General features: G+C 44.9%; 1 protein-coding gene across 4 annotated transcripts in view; it reads right to left on the bottom strand.

The window, feature by feature from the left end:
• Nucleotides 1-21,392, bottom strand: part of LOC137504490 (splicing factor 3B subunit 4-like) — a 54,603-nt gene that overhangs the window by 8,530 nt on the left and 24,681 nt on the right. For 2 of the 4 annotated variants that reach the window (XM_068232971.1, XM_068232972.1), the window contains exon 6: nucleotides 18,896-19,236. In XM_068232971.1, the coding sequence (XP_068089072.1) occupies nucleotides 18,972-19,236 (265 nt within the window). In that variant the 3' untranslated portion in view covers nucleotides 18,896-18,971. Of the gene's footprint in view, nucleotides 1-10,799; nucleotides 14,898-14,960; nucleotides 15,020-18,895; nucleotides 19,237-21,392 lie in introns of those variants that run through there. The other 2 variants (XM_068232974.1, XM_068232976.1) reach the window with 2 other exon arrangements.

Raw genomic sequence — 21,392 nt, 5'->3', positions numbered from 1 at the left:
TTTCACGCGATTAGCGCGGAAAAATCACTGGACACTGCGGTGGTTCTGGAGCGATCGCGATTAGCGTGCTATGCACGCTAATCACGATCGCTAATCGCATAACGCTCGTCGCCGGCAAACCGCTACATGCAGCGCGGTTGTGGTTATCGCTAACCGCGGCAGTGAGAACACTGCCACTCGCTACATTGTGTAGCGGTTCTTGCAGAACCACTAGCTGTTTGCCGTGAGCGGGAATCGCTCGATTCCCGCTCAGGTGAGAACGGGCCAGAGATAAAGCATCTACGCAGCTGATTGGTCAGACGAGCAGCAATCAGTCTGATCATTATAGGGAACCTGAGCCGTTGGTATTTTGTAATTAAAAACATACCTGATCCAGGGGGGCAAGCCGGATCAAGTAGCGTCCATCCTCGCTCTCCCCCCCCCCCCCCCCCACCCCCCCCTCAAGCCTATAATGGCTTACTTTCGCTTTCAGGGGTCACAGTGCTGCATTCAGAGCATTGTGCTCTCATCAGAGAAGCAGAGCTCAGAACGTTCCTGATGCCCAGAGTGGGTGTTTTCGCAGGAGTGCCTGTCCTGCAAGTGCAAATTGTAGAGTTGAGACCGGCACCATCTGCGTAAGTATAAGCTCTTTTATTGGCAATCAACAGCTGTCATCACAAATTTCAGGACTGCAAGTGCAAGGGACGCCCCTTTCCCTCATGATTGACGACAAGTTGCAATTTTGGGGGTTGGGAGGAGGGGTGAGCAGCGCGGAGGGGACGAGTCTCTCGTGTCCTATATGCCTCCCCGAATCCACCTCGGGTACACTTTGTTATTCTGAAAGGTCTGATATGTATTGTCCATGTGCAAGTCCTCTGGGGGCAACGTGGGCAATCTGCACTTCTATCATAGCTATTAGGGTTCATACAGGCCACATGAGTCGGGAAGTTTGCTCCAGACAGCGGCAACACATCACTTAGGCCACGGGTGTCAAACTCCAAGTGAGCCAAAATGGAGAACTGGGACCAAGTCGTAAGCCAAACGCAATGTCTAGTGCCCCTCCACCCAATAAAATCCCCTGGTGTCTAATGGCCCATAAAACGGATAAAGGAACGGATCCAGTGTTAACCAATGGATGTGTTACACACGATGCGCTGAACGGGCCACAGGTTTTGTGCTGCAGCAATTTTTCCAGACCGCTAAGCCCAGCGGAATGGAAACCGATGCAGAAGCACTGCATTGGGGGCAATGGGAAATGGATACTTTAAACGCACTGGATAGAAAGTCCGTTCTACCCAGCAAAAATCTACTTTGGTGATGGGGGGTCTGGGGAGACGGATCTGAACCGGTGGAATGGAAACGAATCCAATCAAGCGGAAATCGGATCAGTTTTCACAGATCAGTTTACCTGAAAGTGCCAGTATGAACCGGCCCTAAAAGACTGAAAATCCCTCCTATACTCAGTGCAATTTGCCTTTTGTCAATTCAATGATTGGCTTGTCATGAACAGACCAGCAGCACTCTGATGAGAGCACCTCTCATCTCTTTGGTGGAGGCTGCACTTTTTCCCATATTGTATTTTTGATTATAAAACGGCTGGACTTTAAGCCCATTATACTTTAGTAGCTGTGGGTCAGTGAGCATTTGTGCAGTGTGAATAATGATACTTGCTAATATCATTTTGAGGGATAACCTTAAAGTGAAGGTTCGCGCAGACTATAAAAAACAAACTACACTTACCTGGGGCTTCTTCCAGCTCCTGGCAGTCGATCGGTGCCCTCGCCGCAGCTCCTCTCCCTCCCGGCGTCCCGCGGTCAAGCTGCCGACCTGGCGGTTGGCTTCTGTGCGCTCCACGCCGGGGGGGTTGTCACGTGGTGTTGGGACGTTATCAGGTCTCTACTGTGCAGGCGCAGAAAAGACCAGATGACGCCACTTACACCACGTGACCCGCGGCGTGAAGCGCACATGAAGCCGACCTGGCGAGGTCGGCTTCTTCACCGCTGGACGCCGAAAGGGAGAGGAGCGGCGGCGAGGGCACCGATCGGCTGCCAGGAGCTGGAAGAAGCCCCCAGGTAAGTGCAGTTTGTTTTTTATAGTCTGCACGGATCTTCCCTTTAACTAACTGCTTCTCTGTCTGTAGTCTATTAAAAATACAATAGAATCCCTTTATAGTAAACTCCAAGTGACCAGGAAAAGTAGTTTTCTATATCTGAATTGGTCATACATTGTGTATTTATACAGAAGCGTTTCCTGGGACCTGAGGACTGAGTTTGCTGAGATTCTACTGTAAATACCAGTTGTTGGCTTTGTCCTCTGTATTCACACACCTGCTATGCGTGTGACCACAGAATTTTGAACAACTGATCTACATGCTTATTTAATTAGGTTTAGGAGCGTCACATAAGGCTAAAGTGTTTTACTCACCTGGGGCTTCTTCCAGCTCCCTGCAGCTGTCCGGTGCCCACGCAGTCTCGCTTCGATACTCCTGTCCCTGCCGGCAGCTACTTCCGGTTTCAGCGACAGGCCCGTCCGGGTTGGGAATGCGAGTGATTCTATGCGTTCCTGGCCACAATAGCGTCCTCTATATTGCTATAGCGCCAGGAACGCAAAGAATCACTCGCATTCCTAGGCCTGCCGGCGGGGAGAGGTGTATCTGAGCGAGACTGCGTGGGCATGGAACAGCTGCAGGGGGCAGATAGAAGCCCCAGGTGAGTAAAACTTTTTTTTTTTTAAAGGACTCACGAGGTGACATGATGACATAGACATGGGTATGTACAGTGCCTAGCACACAAATAACTAGGCTGTGTTCCTTTTTTTTTTTTCTTTGCCTGAAAAAGTTAAAAATCAGGTATGTAAGTGGCAGCTCCTGTCCGGGTCGGACTCTAGTGTAACCCTCCCTGATGAGGAATTGCAGCCATAAAACACTTTTGTGGCAGTAAATGGCTTCTAAGGCCTGGGGCACACCAGAGGAATTTTTCTGAGCGTTTTGAGTTTTTAAATCTGCTGTTAATGTTATCCTATGTGTCTGTGCACACTGGAGCAGTGAGGTTTTGTAAAAATCCCCATAGCATTACATTGGGAAGCGCTTTTAGAGGTTTCAAAACCTCTTCCCAATGTAATGCTATGGGGTTTTTTACAAAACCTCATTGCTCCAGTGTGCACAGACACATAGGATAACATTAGCAGCAGATTTAATAACTTAAAACACTCAGAAAAACTCCTCTGGTGTGCCCCAGGCCTTGGAGCAGGAAAAAGATAAAAAAGATCAATAGTTCATATATTTTAGCCCTGGCATACTTCAATTAATGTTTCATTGAGAAAAGGCCATGAAACACTAATAGCTTAAAAAGTTGATTTAAATATAAAATAAAACTGCGGCATAACGAAGTCATTTTTAGAAGGAGCACAGATACAATTGTTTCTCAGTTTTGTTTTTTTCCGCCTCGGATGTCCTTTAAGTGTCCCTTTAATGCTGGGAATACACCATACAATTTACTGTTAGATTCTTCTGTTAGAATGCATAATTAGATTATTTTCTGTAGAGAACGGTCATTATCTCTGGTGCATTGGCTTCTGTTTATCTCCTGCTGCGTAGAACAAGGCCTAATTGCTGGGCAGATAGATGGTAAGATAGATCAATTTCCAACATGTTGAACTTTATCTATCTGGCAGGTAAATCTAACAGAAAATTGTATCGTGCATTCCCAGCATAAAGGACAAAATAAACTGATGAAAAAAACAATTTTATCTATCCTCCTTCTAAAATGACTATTTTAGATATCCCACTGTTTTATTTTATATTTAAATCTATTTTTTACTTTTTTATTGTTTGTTTCTGCTCAATGACACCTTCATTGAAGTACGTCAGAGCTAAAATCGATGAATTATTGATCCTTTTCATCTTTCCTGCTCCAGTAAGCCATTTACTGACAGAAAAGTATTTTATGTAATTACTTATCAGTGAGGGTTACACTGTACTCTGACCCAGTCTAACCCGGATAGAAACTGTCACTTGCATACCTGATGTTTAACTCTTTCAGGCAGAGAAAGAAAAAAAGAAACACAGTCTAGTTATTTGTGTGCTTGACACTATACATACACGTCTATCTCATCATGTCACCTCAGTTGTCCTTTAAAGCAGACTGGAACATCAAATTGCTAGGACACCTGAAATGAGTGATATGGAGACTGCCATGTTTTTCCTTTTAAACAATACTAGTTGCCAGGCTGCCCTGCTGATCATGCATGCATGCAGTTGTGTCTGAATCACACACCTGAAACAAGCATGGGGTTCCAGTTAAACATTTGATCTGCTTGCTTGTTCGGGGGCTATGGCTAAAAGTATAAGGTTGCATTCACAGTCGGTTGATCCTCCATCCACTGCCAGCCAACTACTCTTTCCTTCACTGCCAGCATTACGCTTTTCAGCATTTTTCCTAGCAGTAGCTAATCTGTGGGTCTGAACCAGACAGGAAGTACCCTTTACTCCCCACACACAGATTTTAATTCTGAATTTTTCTATGCAAACTTCCTGTGGCTAGAAACTGAGCCAGTTAACCTCCCTGACGGTATGATCATTTCCTGATTTTAGAGCCTAAAAGCGGGAAAACATTTTCATGTCCTTTTTAAGGTAGTCATACATCTAGAGATGATGGGCAGATTCAACCTAGAGACATCTTTCTCTGATCGTATCTGATTAGAGAGAGATCTGTTACCTGCCCATACGCTGCAGGACGATTCCCGATCAATTTCATGCTAATATTGATCCGGAATTGGCCTCGTGCCCCGACACGATCCCCCTAATGTTAAATGTCCCCTTTGCCCAATGAAAGTGATGCATTACCTGTCCGCGGCCTCCGCTTGTCCCTGATTGGCTCCAAGCGCGTTCTGTTCTCCATACATGTGGTTGCCTAGTAACACGGCAATGTCTGACGTCACACACGCGCCCTTACTAGACAACCATGTGAGGCGAGCGGAGTGCGCCAGGAGGCCATGGACAGGAAATATCAAACTTGCACTAGGGGTACATTTAACATTAGGGGGGATGACGCTGGGGGTTTCGTCGATCATCCCGAAATGGCAGTTACCGCCACACCCCCGATCGAGCAAGTTGGCCCTACATCTTGCAGCATATGCAATCGACTTATGCAACCAATTTCATCCTGAAATTGGTTGCATTGTCAGTCTGGCATGCACTTGGCAGCACTGATTTTCATCCCATTCGATTATAATAAACAAATCGTTTGGTCGATTGACCGACAAAGTCGCCTGACGTATAACAAACCTTTAGACCCTAAAAGCAGGAAATAGACATACCGCAGAGAGATCTGCAGCAGCCCTACACGGACTCGCCTCCCCGGGATTACCGCTCCCAGCAACTTTTTACTTTTACTCCGAGCCTGACTTGGGGTTATCGCCAAGGTTAAAAGTACCCCTGACCTAGTTTTAAATTAAATGTTTTTTAAATGCTTTTTTATTACACTGTGACATAAGTCACATCACTTTCCTCCTGCTCCAGCGCCCCCGTCCCACGCTCTGCTGAAATATTTGACTTGAGCAGAATGTCGACGATGGGTGGGGAGAAAGTGTCAGTACTTCCTCCTCTCTGCCCGTCCTCAGGAACGCCCCCTCTACTCTCCGCTATTAGTTCTCATCTGCACAGCGTTCTGGGGAGCTGCACTGAGTGCAGTCTTAAGGTCCGTACACACGCCGGACTTTAGGCGGATCGCTCAGAAACAGCCGTATCAGTCTGACGACAGAGCGTACACACGTCGGACTGTCGCTGGCACGCCCACCCAGCGGGAGGCAACGACGGACCCGTCGTTGCCTAAAGTCCGGCGTGTGTACGGACCTTTAAAGTAATTTAGCTTAAAAAGATAGTGTGCTAAGCTGTATTAGTACACAATTGTTCTGAGGTAAATTACCTCAGGACCGCACACAGCACAGCTCCGCAGCACACTGTGCAGATAGGAACTATTAGTGGCAAGTGGAGGGGGCGTTCCTGAGGACGGACAGCGAGGAGGTAGTACTGACACTTCCTCCATGCACATGCCCGAGCTCTGCATTACGGCTGAGCAGAGTGGGGGACGGCTTTGTGACTCATGTCACAGCTCTACAAATAAAAAAGCATTTACAAACATTTTATTTAAAAAGTTGGGGTACATTAATTCCAGTAGCTACTGGTTAACGGTGTTACTGGGCTAATTTAGTGAAAATGTGCACAGGAAGTTGGAATGCTATTGCTTCTGGATCCACAGGAAATAATGAGCCTTGGGTGTCCATGACCCCATCGCTGGTTCACCAGTTGTGCTTCATTGGGTAGGTACTAAACCATTTTGTGCTGGGTACACCCCGCAAGACCTGTGTTTTTCAAGGTGCAGTGACTCAGTAGTACGGACATTACAATTTGGTCTTCCTCAAAGTTTCTCAGATCATTACTTGCCCATTTCTCCTATTTCTAACTTGTCACCATCAAAAAAAAAACTTCCAGCTTTTCTTTCAGTACCTGAGTGGAATCTCAGGTAGCATGCAGGATATTGTTTTGTAGAAGTAACCATTACCTATTCAGCCTCTGCTTCTTAGCTTACTGTTTAATGTTAGCATCAAGTTGTCTACTGGTCAATGCAATGCTAATCATCTCGAGTTGGTGCAAATTTTAATGGAAACCTGAGACAACTAAGGCTAGTACACACCGTATTATTTCCCATCAGATCAATGGGTTGGATTTCGTAATTCCCAACTGGTCCGATCAGTTCACGATTGATAACGGGATTAATTTTTTTGCAGTAGCAAACAAAAAAAATCCTATAATGGATCACAAACTGACCGGACTGGTTGGAAATGATCAATTTGACCTGTTGATCTGATGGAAAATTGCATGGTGTGCACCAGTATTCAAGGAGGAAGAATGTACAGTATACTTATCTGGGGCTTTCTGAATGCGCAATAAAGCACAACTGGGGACGACTGGTGAATGTACCGGGCTGGCTAGTGCCGGGAGCCCACAACATACATGGGGCTTCAGGAAGTCCCAGGTGAGTATAAATTCTAGCACACTAAATGTCTAGGGTAAACTTTAAAGTGAACCTCCGAACTAAAAATCGACTCAGCAGCACTGAAAAGGCCTGGTGTTTCTTTAACAGTTTCACAGCATAAGAACTTTGTTTCTCTTATACAAGCCTCATTTTTAGCTGCACAGAAGAAAACTGCCCGGGCTTTTTTCCCCTGATGCTGTGCAAAGCATGATGGGATTTCTGATGTTGTTGTTCTCGTTCTGCTGTTTTGGTGCAATTTTTTTTTTTTTTTTACATTTTGAATTTGACATTTGAAGCCTAGTGTGTGCAGCTGGGAGGGGTGATCAGGACACAGGACAGTTGGAACTGTGTCTCCTGCTCCTTGTCACCTCCTTTCAACCAAAAAAGATGGCTGCCCTCATGAAATCACAAACATTTGCCTGTTCTTTCAAAACAGGGTGGGTAAGAGATAATACCTAAATCTATTCTAATTAACATAACTAATGTAACTTGATGGCAGTATGTTTGTTTAGGCTGAAGTTCCCCTTTAAGCAGATTCATGGAGCCTGGAATTTGGCCGGTCAGCAATATGAGAGCCAACAGATCCTGAATCCTATGAACAGATTGTGTGAGTTCTTGTACTGCATGGAAGTTGTTGAATTGACCCAAAATTGCATGTATACCAGGCTTAAAGGAATACTTAAGTCAAAAAAAAAAAAGACATTTACTCACCTGGGGCATCCCTCAGCACCCCGAAGCTGGATGGTGCCCTCGCAGCCCCGCTCCGATCGTCCTGTCCCCGCCGGCGGCTACTTCCGGTTCAGCGACAGGCTGGGAACGCGGCTGATTTTCCGCGTTCCCAGCCGCTGCTATAGCGTATATATATATATATATATATATATCCCAGCCGCTGCTATCACTCTCTATGCTGCTATAGCATATATATATATATATATATATATATAGCGTATATATATATACGCTATAGCAGCATAGAGAGTGATAGCAGCGGCTGGGAACGCGGAAAATCAGCCGCGTTCCCAGCCTGTCGGCGGCTGTCGCCGAACCGGAAGTAGCCGCCGGCGGGGACAGGACGATCGGAGCGGGGCTGCGAGGGCACCATCCAGCTTCGGGGTGCTGAGGGATGCCCCAGGTGAGTAAATGTCATTTTTTTTTTTTTTGACTTAAGTATTCCTTTAAGCACTTTTGGTCAATAAAATGCAAATATGAAAATTTTAACTGGCAAGCAAACTTAGTGCACATTGGACAGCTTAGAGTTGGGGTGCTAATCAGAAAGAGCATTTGATTGCCTTAATTCCAACTTACACTAAATTCTCACGTAAATCAGAATGATTTGCATCCCAATATAGGTTCATTTGGCTGTGAATGGGAGAGACATTCTTCCATTTAACATACATAAAGCTGGAAAATAGGCAATGAGAGAGGAATCCCCGCTCATGATCAAGGCCCCCTTTGCTGCACCCCCCAGTGTTTCTAGAGCAAAGGCACTTAGGGGACTCTGGTAATTCAGGTCCCATGAGTCTACTGTGCAACAAGATACATCAATGACTCTACTTATCTATTATGAGGGGCGGCGTCACCAAAAATATAATTGTATGTTAATAGAAAATATTATAAAAATGAGGTATCCTACCGCTTCAGATGACACAACCCAGACAAAAAAGGGGTTTTAGATCAGGTCAGATTTATTCAAGCTCGTTTAAAACAGACAACGCGTTTCACAGGTCTCTGCTACTTCCTCGGGTCAATATGAGTGCCTTTAGGGTTTCAGGGTTTTTTTTGTTGGTGCCCTGGCTTAAAGGGAAGGTTCAAACAAAATAAAAAAATGAGTTTCACTTACCTGGAGCTTCCACCAGTCCCATGCAGCCATCCTGTGCCCTCGTAGTCACTCACTGCTGCTCCAGTCCCCCGCTGGCAGCTTGCCGACCTCGGAGGTCGGCGGGATGCATTGCGTACATTTTTACGCATTCCCGCTAGTGCAGGAACATTAACACATACATTTTTACGCATTACTGGTTAATGCGTAAAAATGTATGTGTTAATGTTCCTGCACTAGCGGGAATGCGTACAAATGTACGCAATGCATCCCGCCGACCTCCGAGGTTGGCAAGCTGCCAGCGGGGGACTGGAGCAGCAGTGAGTGACTGCGAGGGCACAGGATGGCTGCAGGGGGCTGGGAGAAGCCCCAGGTAAGTGAAACTCATTTTTTTATTTTGCTTGGACCTTCCCTTTAAAGAGAATCTGTATTGTTAAAATCACACAAAAGTAACCATACCAGTGCGTTAGGGGACATCTCCTGTTACCCTCTGTCACAATTTCGCCGCTCCCCGTCGCATTAAAAGTGGTTAAAAACAGTTTTAAAAAGTTTATAAACAAACAAAATGGCCACCAAAACAGGAAGTAGGTTGATGTACAGTATGTCCACACATAGAAAATACATCCATACACAAGCAGGCTGTATACAGCCTTCCTTTTGAATCTCAAGAGATCATTGTGTGTTTCTTTCCCCCTGCAGTTCTCATGCACTGAAGTTTCAGGCTGCTTGTTTTTCTCCTGCAAACAACTTTGCCCTTGTCTGTAGTTCTTCAGTATGTGAAAGCCCAGCCAGCTCAGAGGAGGATTTATCCAGCTTGTAAAAGATAAGCTGCTCTAATCTAAATAATACACAGGCAGTGTGCATATAGGGGCCTGGAAGGGGGAGTTCATAGCAGAACCACAACACTGAAGAACTTGGCAGCCTTCCAGACACAGGCCGACAAGTCTGACAGGGGAAAAATACATTGATTTATTACAGAGACAGTGATAGTATAAAGTGCTGCAGTAAGCCAGAACACATTAGAATAGCTTTTGGAACTTGTAGGATGAGAGTCTCTTTAAGACTGAACTTCTAAAGGCACTCGTATTGACCTGAGGAAGCAGGCAGAGACCCCTGAAATGTGTTGTCTGTTTTAAACGTACTTGAATAAATCTGACCTGATCTAAAACCCTTTTGTCTGGGTTGTCATCTGGAGAGGTAGGATACCTCATTTTTATAGTGTTAATTTTCTATTATTTACATATAATCTGAAAATCATATTTTGGGTGCCTCCGCCCCTCATCATAGGTCCCACCGGTATGGTGCTATCCACAGCCAGTACGGATCCTAGGAGAGCGAGCATCCAGTTCCAGCAGGAATGTTTTTTTCCCCCGTAGGGGCGACATGTTGGCTGCAGTTTCTGCAACGCATACATATGAAATCAGTGCCGGGAGACTTGGGCGCAGGATACAGCAGATATAGCTTATCCAGCTGCTGCACAAGTTCCCGGAGGCGTTACTTACTATTCCCCCCTCTAGGTCCACTTGGATAATGGAGAGTGATAAAAATGTGGCTTCCGGCTATAGCTAGAGGACGAATTATAGTGTTTTAAATGTAATGTTCAGATTCATCTTCTGACGGACAGCACCGAAGTTACTCACTGTGCGCCTCGCTATAGCCGTAATTCTTTTTACGGCCTATGGTGGCGCCGGCTGCACCCAAATCTTCCTACGCTGAAAAGAACTGCTCCGCCTGCAACCCACCTTTGCGAGTAGAACTACTCTTTTTCTATTTTAACTATTCCCGTATCCAACGATACTGCACCATTTGGCTACTGGTCTTATCTCGCCACATAGGCTACCATGGATCCCCCCCCCCCACTCTGCTAATCTAGTACGGATTTAACAGAAATTTTTTTCCCTGTGTTCGTGTAGCTTTCCTCCTACAACCCAAAACCGCAAGTTTTATTCTTAAAATACTGGATCGTTAGCTACCGAAAGTGAGGTTTTTTTTGTTGTTGTCATAATGCTTTATTTGGTAAAAGTAAAAATTAAACATTATATAAAGCAAAAAGTGTAGATTTGGCGATGGTCAAACATTCTTCCACAGGTCAGTCCCATGTGAGTGCTATAATTTTACTGCAACGAGCGCCAACACTCCTCCGGCAGCCGTTCTGTGGTGTTTTTATTTAAGAGGAAATCGCTTGAGTTGGGTTCATACCGCTGCTGGTCTCCACTGTCACTCTTTCCCCCTTAGACACAACTGTCATTGAAACCTGACACTTTAATGGTGTGTTTGAAATGCACCAGTTATCCAAACTTCTACAATCCTGTTTGGTATCTGCATTCAATAACTATTCTCACTACAATAAGTAAAGCATGTCATATCACTGCTGCACTAGAAAAGCTTATAATAAGAGTTTCACTTACCTGGGGCTTCTGGCAGCCCCCCTCCGCAGCCATTCTATGCCCACACAGTTTCCAAATGATCCTCTGTTCCCCCGCCGCAGCTCACTCTTCTTCAAGTAGTGGAAGCCGACTTCTAAGTCAAAATGCACTGTGCCTTGGCAACGCATATCCACGTACTTGTTCCCGTAGCAAGTCTCTGCACAGTGCACTCCCGGCAACAGGAGCATAAACGAGGATGCGCACAACCAGTGCCGCGCAGGCACAGTGCACTCCAACTGCGTGAAGCGAAAGTAAGCCGCGGCATGGGAACAGAGGATCATATTGGTAACTTTGTGGGCACATGACGGCTGCCAGAAGCCCCAGGTAAGTGAAACTTTTTTTTTTTTTTAGGAAACTTAAGTTCTGCTTTAACCTCCTGAGCGATAATCCCGAGCTGAGCTCGGGTTATGTCGCGCAGGAGGAGTTCTCAGGCCCTGGTGGGCCGATTTGCATAATTTTTTTTTGTTACACGCAGCTAGCACTTTGCTAGCTGCGTGTAACTTCCGATCGCCGCCGATCCGCGCAGCCCCCCCCCCCCCCCCCTCGCGCAGCCTGGCCAATCAGTGCCAGGCAGCGCTGAGGGGTGGATCGGGACTCCCTCTGACGTCACGATGTCCATGACGTCATCCCGCCCGGTCGCCATGGCGACCGGGGAAGCCCAGCAGGAAATCCCGTTCTGAACGGGATTTCCTGCTTACTCTGATCGCCGAAGGCCATCGGAGTGGGTGGGGGGATGCCGCTAGGCAGCGGCTATCATGTAGCGAGCCCAGGGCTCGCTACATGATTTAAAAACTAAAAAAAAGTGCTGCGACCCCTCCTGGGCGATCTTATTGTATCGCCCAGAGGGTTAAGCATAGCTTATTATTAGAAATAGTTGTCAGGTTTTTTTTTCTGAAATATTGATATAGCAATTGCTATTTATATCCCTCAGATTGTCATTTGTAGTTAGCCTATTTTTGGCACTTGTTAGGTTTTGTGTAACAATACAACTTTACTCCTTATTACCAGTGTCTGATACATTTTCAGTGTAGTTCAGGTAATAGTTGGGCTTTGTAAAAAAAACTAGCAGAGAATTAGCTTCATTAAATTTTGGGGAAAATTTCTGGGTTTTGTGTGCAACAGAGAACAACTTTTTTTTTAAATGTAAAGCCCCTCCCCAAAATGAAGTCCCACCTCCCACATGTTTTATTTCCTGCTTCTGCTGCGTGTGCAGCAGCAGGAAGTTTGGAGACCTGAAAAGCAGCATCACTGGAGAGCAGACATCACAAGGTCCAGATAGTGTAACTTGCAGGCAGCCTCCACAGCGTCCCTCTGTGACACCTCTTTCCCCTGTGCATCCCTATCTACAGGGAGTGCAGAATTATTAGGCAAATTAGTATTTTGACCACATCCTCCTCTTTATGCATGTCATCTTACTCCAAGCTGTATAGGCTCGAAAGCCTACTACCAATTAAGCATATTAGGTGATGTGCATCTCTGTAATGAGAAGGGGTGTGGTCTAATGACATCAACACCCTATATCAGGTGTGCATAATTATTAGGCAACTTCCTTTCCTTTGGCAAAATGGGTCAAAAGAAGGACTTGACAGGCTCAGAAAAGTCAAAAATAGTGAGATATCTTGCAAAGGAATGCAGCACTCTTAAAATTGCAAAGCTTCTGAAGCGTGATCATCGAACAATCAAGTGTTTCATTCAAAATAGTCAACAGGGTCGCAAGAAGCGTGTGGAAAAACCAAGGCGCAAAATAACTGCCCATGAACTGAGAAAAGTCAAGCGTGCAGCTGCCAAGATGCCACTTGCCACCAATTTGGCCATATTTCAGAGCTGCAACATCACTGGAGTGTCCAAAAGCACAAGGTGTGCAATACTCAGAGACATGGTCAAGGTAAGAAAGGCTGAAAGACGACCACCACTGAACAAGACACACAAGCTGAAACGTCAAGACTGGGCCAAGAAATATCTCAAGACTGATTTTTCTAAGGTTTTATGGACTGATGAAATGAGAGTGAGTCTTGATGGGCCAGATGGATGGGCCCTTAGCTGGATTGGTAAAGGGCAGAGAGCTCCAGTCCGACTCAGACGCCAGCAAGGTGGAGGTGGAGTACTGGTTTGGGCTGGTATCATCAAAGATGAGCTTGTGGGACCTTTTCGGGTTGAGGATGGAGTCAAGCTCAACACTTAGTCCTACTGCCAGTCTCTGGAAGACGCCTTCTTCAAGCAGTGGTACAGGAAGACGTCTGCATACTTCAAGAAAAACATGATTTTCATGCAGGACAATGCTCCATCACATGCGTCCAAGTACTCCACAGCGTGGCTGGCAAGAAAGGGTATAAAAGAAGAAAAACTAATGACATGGCCTCCTTGTTCACCTGATCTGAACCCCATTGAGAACCTGTGGTCCATCATAAAATATGAGATTTACAAGGAGGGAAACCAGTACACCTCACTGAACAGTGTCTGGGAGGCTGTGGTTGCTGCTGCACGCAATGTTGATGGTGAACAGATCAAAACACTGACAGAATCCATGGATGGCAGGCTTTTGAGTGGCCTTGCAAAGAAAATTAGCTATATCGGTCACTGATTTGTTTTTGAATATCAGAAATGCAGATTTGTGAATGTTGAGCTGTTATATTGGTTTCACTGGTAAAAATAAATAATTGAAATGGGTATATATTTGTTTTTTTGTTAAGTTGCCTAATAATTATGCACAGTAATAGTCACCTGCACACACAGATATCCCCCTAAAATAGCTAAAACTACTTTCAAAAATATTCAGCTTTGATATTAATGAGTTTTTTTGGGTTCATTGAGAACATGGTTGTTCAATAATAAAATTATTCCTCAAAAATACAACTTGCCTAATAATTCTGCACTCCCTGTATGTCCCCATGCCCTTTACCTTCCTTTGTGCCACCTCCTGTCCCCTTGTGCTACCTCTGTCGCCCTTTGTATCTCTTCCTGTCTGCCATTCCTATGCATCTTACAGTGTGGGCAGGTACTATATCCCTACACATTGCATTACCGTAAGACATGCATGTTTACAGGGAAGCATACTTTTTATTAACTGTATCCTTTACTATATGTGACATCACGTGGATAATGTGCAGTGCCAGTTTTCTGATCCACAGAGTTCCTTCTTTTAGGGTGCTCAACAGCCACTGTGTACATCACCTTACATTGTAGATCAGCGGTTGGTCCAAATCAAAGAGAAGTCGTGTGACAGTTGTATAGTATCCCTTTCTCATCAGCAACTGGCAGTGTTAGAAAATCTTCAGCTGTAACTTTTTTTTTTTTTTTTTTTTAGCTAAAGCTGAGTGTTTGAAACCTGTGTATTCAGCCTATCAGTGAATTCAGCGTGACAAATGAGCACTATAATCCAGGTACTGATGTTGACCCACTGGGATAATGATTTGTAGATAGTATCCATGTTTTGGGGGTGGGGTTTATGTGTGTGACAAAAAAATGCAGATATGACAAGTGGCACAGCGTCAAGAAACAGTCTGGCGTTTGCAAGCGTTTCTAAGGACTGGAGACCTATTTCTCAAGCGTTGCCAGGACCTCTTAGAAATAACAAGGGGCAGAAGCAAACAAATTAGAGGCATACAATAGGAGGAGAGCAAGTCTCTGACTGAAGAGCCTTACCTGACAGCGCAAGCCCAGAGGATGAGCACACAGATTAAAAGAGAACAAATTAGTCACTCTCACCTTAAACAAAAAGGCCTGTGGCAAAGTTCGTCAATGGTCTGCATACCATCTTCAATATGCTTCAAAAGGGTGACAATAACAACAATAGCATCATTCTTTCACAGGCTGACATACTACCAACAATAACGAGAGAAGCTTTGCACAGCAGGATGGAGACACAAAAGAAGCCATGGAAGGCATATAACAGTACATTTGGGATGTGAGGATCAATACTGGGAGGAGTCTAAAGTCATACAGTATCATCTCATTTTAGTAAACGCTGATTTATTAAACATTTGGGTATAGTACACTAAATGTCCAGATCCCAGGCTAAGCACCATTATGAAATATAGGGAAGTAACACCTGGTATAGTAAACCCTGCTAGAATAGAACTGTTTTTGGCCCCTGTGATATTCGGTGTCTGGCTATAGTGGAAAGTGGGCAGGCCCATGCGTCATAAGTCAGAGACCCATGAGCCGTGGTGGATGGGTGGGCTGGCAGCCACTTGTAGCCTGCTCGCTATCTGCACACTACTCTGGGCCTGTGTGGATTGCCTCAAAAGCACCAGCCCAGGTGAGACCTATGCTTCCTGTGTAAGCTGCTGCCTGATTATTGAGGGAACTGCTTATCATCTGTGACTTGCTTGTGCATGGCTGCAATGCTACAGCATCATCCAGGCAGCACAGACACGGACAGATGAGCATACTATTTATTGTATTTATAAAGCGCCAACATATTAAGCAGCCACTTGTAGCCTGCTCGCTATCTGCACACTACTCGGAGCCTGTGTGGATTACCTCAAAAGCACCAGCTGGTGAGACCTATGCTTCCTGTGCAAGCTGTTGCATGATCAGCACATGTAAATCACTGCATATTGAGCACTATGCATTTTGATCTAGATTAGGCACTGTCTGTGCTCGCTTGCTGAAACATTGAAAAGAAAAAAATGACTCCTAAATGACTGAAAGTATTATAGTAAGTATGACAATTTCTGATACTAAACTCCAAGAGAATGGTCAAGGTTTATTCTATCAAGGGATTCTACTAAGGTTTTCTCCTACTGCTTAAAATTTCTTAAAGAGAACCTGAGGTGTGTTTAAAGAATGTTATCTGCATACAGAGGCTGGGTCTGCCTATAGAGCCCAGCCTCTGTTGCTATCCCAAATCCCCCTAAGGTCCCCCTGCACTCTGCAATCCCTCATAATTCACAGCAGTGCTGTGCGGGGCTGTGTTTACATCTGTAGTGTCAGTCTCGGCTGCTCCCCCGCCTCCTGCATAGCTCCAGTCCCTGCCCTGTCCCTTCCCTCCAATCAGTGGGGAGGGAAGGGACGCAGGTGGGGACTGGAGTTCTGTAGGAGGCGGGGAGAGCAGCAGACTGACACTATAGAGATAAACACAGCCTGCTCTGACAAGCTGTGTGTCAGCAGCGTGGCTGGGATTTATGAGGGATTGCAGAGTGCAGGGGGACCTTAGGAGGGTTTGGGATAGCAACAGAGGCTGGGCTGTATAGGCAGATCCAGCCTCTGTATGCAGATAACATTCTTAAAAACCACCTCGGGTTCTCTTTAAATCCCAACTAGATGCCAGCAGCAAAATTACTGCTAGATTTCCATCCCCATTATTAAAGCGGAACTGTAGATAGAAAATAAACACATTGTTTCACTTACCTGGGGCTTCCCCCAAGCCCCCAGCAGCCGTCCTGTCCCGCGCTGCTTAGACGAGCCTCCACTCTCCCACCGCCAACTGCTTTCGGCTTCGCCGCCGGGCCACTGCGCGGCTCTGGCCACGCATATCCTTTCTTCACGTTCCCTGCCATTGCAGAGGGGAATGCGAAGAAAGGATACGCTTGGCAGGGCTGCGCTGGCCTCAACTTACAAATCGAGGTATGGGACGGAGCGGCGGCGGGAGAACGGAGGCTCGGGCAGGACCGGCACGGGACAGGAAAGCTGCTGGGGGCTTGGGGAAGTCCCAGGTAAGTGAAACAATGTGTTTATTTTCTATCTACAGTTCCGCTTTAAGCGAGAGCAGGCATCACCTGCTAAAAGATGCCCTATGCATCTATATATGACAGATACTTACATCTGGCTTAGCCAGGGTCCTATAGCCCACTTTGACCAAGCCAGACAGATACTATTGCCACTGCAGTTGCCTCGTCTATGGCTAAAAAAAAAAAAAATCTCTAGATAACACCAACATTGAATAAAAGGATTAGTGCAGTTTTAATTACAGATAGGAAGAATCCTAAATTTCCTCGAACCCGAATCCCCCAAAAATTCTCAACTTTCTGGAAGCTTTTGAATCCTCTACACCAGGGGTCCCCAAACGTTAGACTGCTTGGGGGCCGGAGTATACATAAAATGATGTCTTTGTGGGCCAGAAAGTGAAGCATACCCAGGTGACAACCTGAAGTCCAATTGGGCAGCAGTGTCACCTGATGTGGAATATGATTGGAAACCAGGAAATTACTGCTTTCTGGCTTCCATGTGGATGGGTGGTGCCAGCACTGCTATTCTAAATGTGGACCACCAATATTTAAAGATGTAGCTGTCTAGCTGACCGCATCAATAAGTAACACATTTTGTGTGTGGTGGGGGGGGCGGTAAAAGAGCCTCAGGGGGCCACATTCGGCCCGCGGGCCTTAGTTTGAGGACCACTGCTCTACACAATAATGCTCCTTGTAAGAATAGTAGTGAAGACTTCTATATTCTAAGTCTAACTACTATAATTAAACAGATCACACAATTCTTATGTACAGGACTTAAGAGTTAAAAAGAAAAATAATTTTTGTTGGATTTGGATGTTTAGGAAATTTGAGATTCATCCCATCTCTAGTTTTAAGTGATTAAACTATGTTTTAGCATGTGACATGTTTACTATTTAAGAATAATATGGCAGGGACCCTGACAATATTTACTGCCAGGATTTATTCAAATTTTTTAAATCCAATATACCTTTGAGATAACTCCATATTCTGATCTCCTCTGTCTTATAAAAGTATTTAGAGTTAAAGGGACTCCGAGCAGTGCAGAAACTATGGAAAGATGCACATCATTTTAAAGCTCTCTTTCTCCTCTTTCCAATGATATATAAATCGCCACCCTACGTCTTTTAGTTTTTGCTATTTTCGCGATTGAAATTGCCGCGGCCTCGATTTCGATCGCGAAAATAGAGAAAACTAAAAGGCGTAGGGCAACGATTTAGGTGTCGTTAGAAAGAGGAGAAAGAGCTTTAAAATGATATCCATCAAGCCATAGTTATATTGTATTACACAGGACGACACTTTCCCCAGTGTCAGCAGCTCGATTCTGCTGAATGCAGCTGCTGACTTTGACAAAAAGTCGCCCTGTGTAATACAATATAACTATGGCTTGATGGATATCATTTTAAAGCTCTCTCTCTCCTCTTTCTGACGACCCCTAAATCGTTGCCCTACGCCTTTTAGTTTTCTCTATTTTCGCGATCAAAATCGCAGCCGCGGCAATTTCAATCGCGAAAATAGCGAAAACTAAAAGGCGTAGGGTGGCGGTTTATATATCATTGGAAAGAGGAGAAAGAGAGCTTTAAAATGATGTGCATCTTTCCATAGTTTCTGCACTGCTCGGAGTCCCTTTAAGATTTCAAATATTCTCTTTTTGTGAACGGACCACACGATTGTCCTTACAGCCTGAAAGTGTTGCTTGTATTCGCTTCTGACTGCAGTTCACAGTAGAGGCAGCTACTAGCTATAGTGCCGCCTTTTACTTCATCAAGGCATGACCGACGTGCTGGGGTATTCTATAAAAGAGGCATTACACCGGAACAGGACTAGGCGTACCTTTAAAAAAATATGTAATTTTTTTCCTAGGTTCAAAAATATTAGAGAAGAGGAAACAGATTATTATTCTATGTGTTGCTTTGTATTTCCTGGGTTTGGAGATCACCCATTCTCAGACACCAAGCACTGGCTAAATATATGTGAAGTTTCTTTCTACTTTATTCAGCTCAATCAATAATCAGCTCTTTGGCTTCTGGATTAAAGGAATACTATCGATTCACATATTTTTTTCAATTGAAGGAAGTGTTTGGGAAGTGCTGCTACGTACTGGTGTATACATTTTAGTAGCAACTTCTTTGTTTACGGTTATCAAAATACATTCAAACTTTACTGACGCCAAAACTGACGGCAGACTGAGCCATGAGGAGAGGGGGAATTCCGCCCACACTTGATCAGTTAACTCTATGTGTAGCTCTGTGTGTGACAGAGAGAGAGCTCCCAACAGCTGCAGCTTCTGTGTCCTGTGTTTCTGACTGACCTGTCTGAAGAGAGCAGAGGAAATGTAACTAATTGTCACAGCTTTTTCATACTGTTTTAGCTTTCAGAGTTTGATATGTTTGATATTTGCTTTCTGTAGTCTGATATGCAGACTGGCTGTGCATTGAAGCAGACACCCCTTCTGAAATTGATTTGTCCCAATATAGCTAAATCCTACACTCAATAAATTACAGCTTTTGCCTCTGATACATGAAAAGTAGGAAATGTTTACACAGCTACTTAGACATAATTTGTACATTGTCATTTTATAACACTTGGGTATCGATATTATTCCTTTAAAATCTAACACCTGTATATTTTACTGTATAGACGGGAGTACTGTCTAAAGTGCTTTGATTTTAGCCTGTAGACAGGCTTTACATTACATAAACTAGATTTCCACCAGCTAAAAGGATCATGTACCCCCTCCCCCCCATTATAAAGCAGCATTCTCTCCAACAACCCTCAAAGTAGTCTGCTTGACAGAATCTGACTTAAGGTGCTGCTGCAAGAAATCATTAGAATCTCTAATGCTTCCACCTCTTTATAGGCTAAACTGCACTTTTACCCCCCCCCCCCCATTGATTTTTATTTCAAAATCAAATTTACACTGAAGCAAACTATTTTACCTTATATAGTTTGCTTTAGTGCTCCCATTACAAGTAATCCGCGGTGTCCCCTCCGCAAAACGAGGGCTGCAGAGCCCCCAAATCGCCCGGGGGGCAATCCGCCAGCATTTCCTGGAAGGGGCAGAGCCTCCTGACGTCAATCGCGGCGCATCGCCGCCTCTGCCCGCTCCTCTCACTCTTCCTTCAGAGAGGGGCAGGCAGAGGCGTCGATGCGCCGCAATTGACATCAGGAGGGGCAGAGCTGAAGCTGAAAGCTCTGTCCCTTCCAGGAAATGCCGGTGGATTGCCCCCCGGGCGATTTGGGAGCTCTGCAGCCCTTGTTTTGCGGCGGATTACTTGGGTGCAATAAAGCGAACTATAAGGAAGCTTTTGCCGGCGCGGGCCACAAAATATTGTATCGAGGGCCGCAAATGGCCCGCGGGCCACGAGTTTGAGACCCCTGGTGTAGATCCATGTTCCCAAACCCTATCCTCATGGCCCGACAGTGTATGTTTATTACAAGTGGGGCAATTAGTGTCCCATCGGAGCAGATTATTAACTGTTAGTGGGACTCGAGGCCAGTGCTGGGGCTAATCTGGTGCAGATAATTCAACTACTTCTGGCAGCTAACATTCCATTTGAGCTGAAGGCTACTGCTGGGAACTCCAATACAGTTACATGAAAATGTTTTTAATTTTGTGACTCTTCCATTTGGACTTCTAGTTTAACCGATTCTACATCAATGAGAAATCTAGCAGAAGCAAAGTGCAGTTAAAGAAACCTTGCAGATGTTCTTCCCATTCACCACCCTTTTCTACTGGTGACTTTTTTTTTTTTTTTTTTTATTACATTACTGAAACTTAAATGTCAACATCTCCTGTATCATCTTCAGATTGCATTAAAGTGTATAGACATTTGTAGAAAGCCACTAGAGTGATCCTTATACTGCTTTATATTAAAAGGAACACTGCAAAATGTATAAAAAAAACAAACTAAAAACTACTGGTACCTAAGAGAAAGAAAGTAGTAGGAAGAGTAAGAGTTAATATTTAAACCACTCCTGCTGTTTAGATTAACACGACTCTTTCTGCAGGAGACCATTACCTATGGACTTCTGGGCCGCTTCATTACCTGCCATGGGGGAGCAATTGGCCATCCTTTTGATACAAGAAAAGATTACCATCTCATTGAGCTGATAGTCTTAATAACATTTTTAGTTCCTGAGCACTATAGTAAAACTGACATCTGCTTTCCTGAAGAGATACAGAGACTTCCTAGCTGAAGAACCCCTCTCCAGTTTCAGAGAGGCACAGCAGAGGCTGTCCTTCAGCTGTTATGTTTCTGTATCTCTTCAGGAAAGATGATGACAGTTACTACTGAGCTTGTGGGAGTTGTAGAGGTTGTTAGCCCAACAACTATCAGCTCAATGAGAGGGGAATCTTTTCTTGCATCAAAAGAATCACTAATTGCTCCCCCACTAAAGGCAATAAAGCTTCCCAGAAAGTTGTCCTGTTAATCTAAACAGCTATTAACCCTTACTCTACTACTTTCTC

This window comes from Hyperolius riggenbachi, chromosome 4 (genome assembly GCF_040937935.1).
Source record: "Hyperolius riggenbachi isolate aHypRig1 chromosome 4, aHypRig1.pri, whole genome shotgun sequence".
NCBI classification, from domain to species: Eukaryota; Metazoa; Chordata; class Amphibia; order Anura; family Hyperoliidae; genus Hyperolius; species Hyperolius riggenbachi.
Note: the sequence above shows the minus strand (reverse complement) of the source record. Positions and strands in the feature narration are given on the sequence as shown.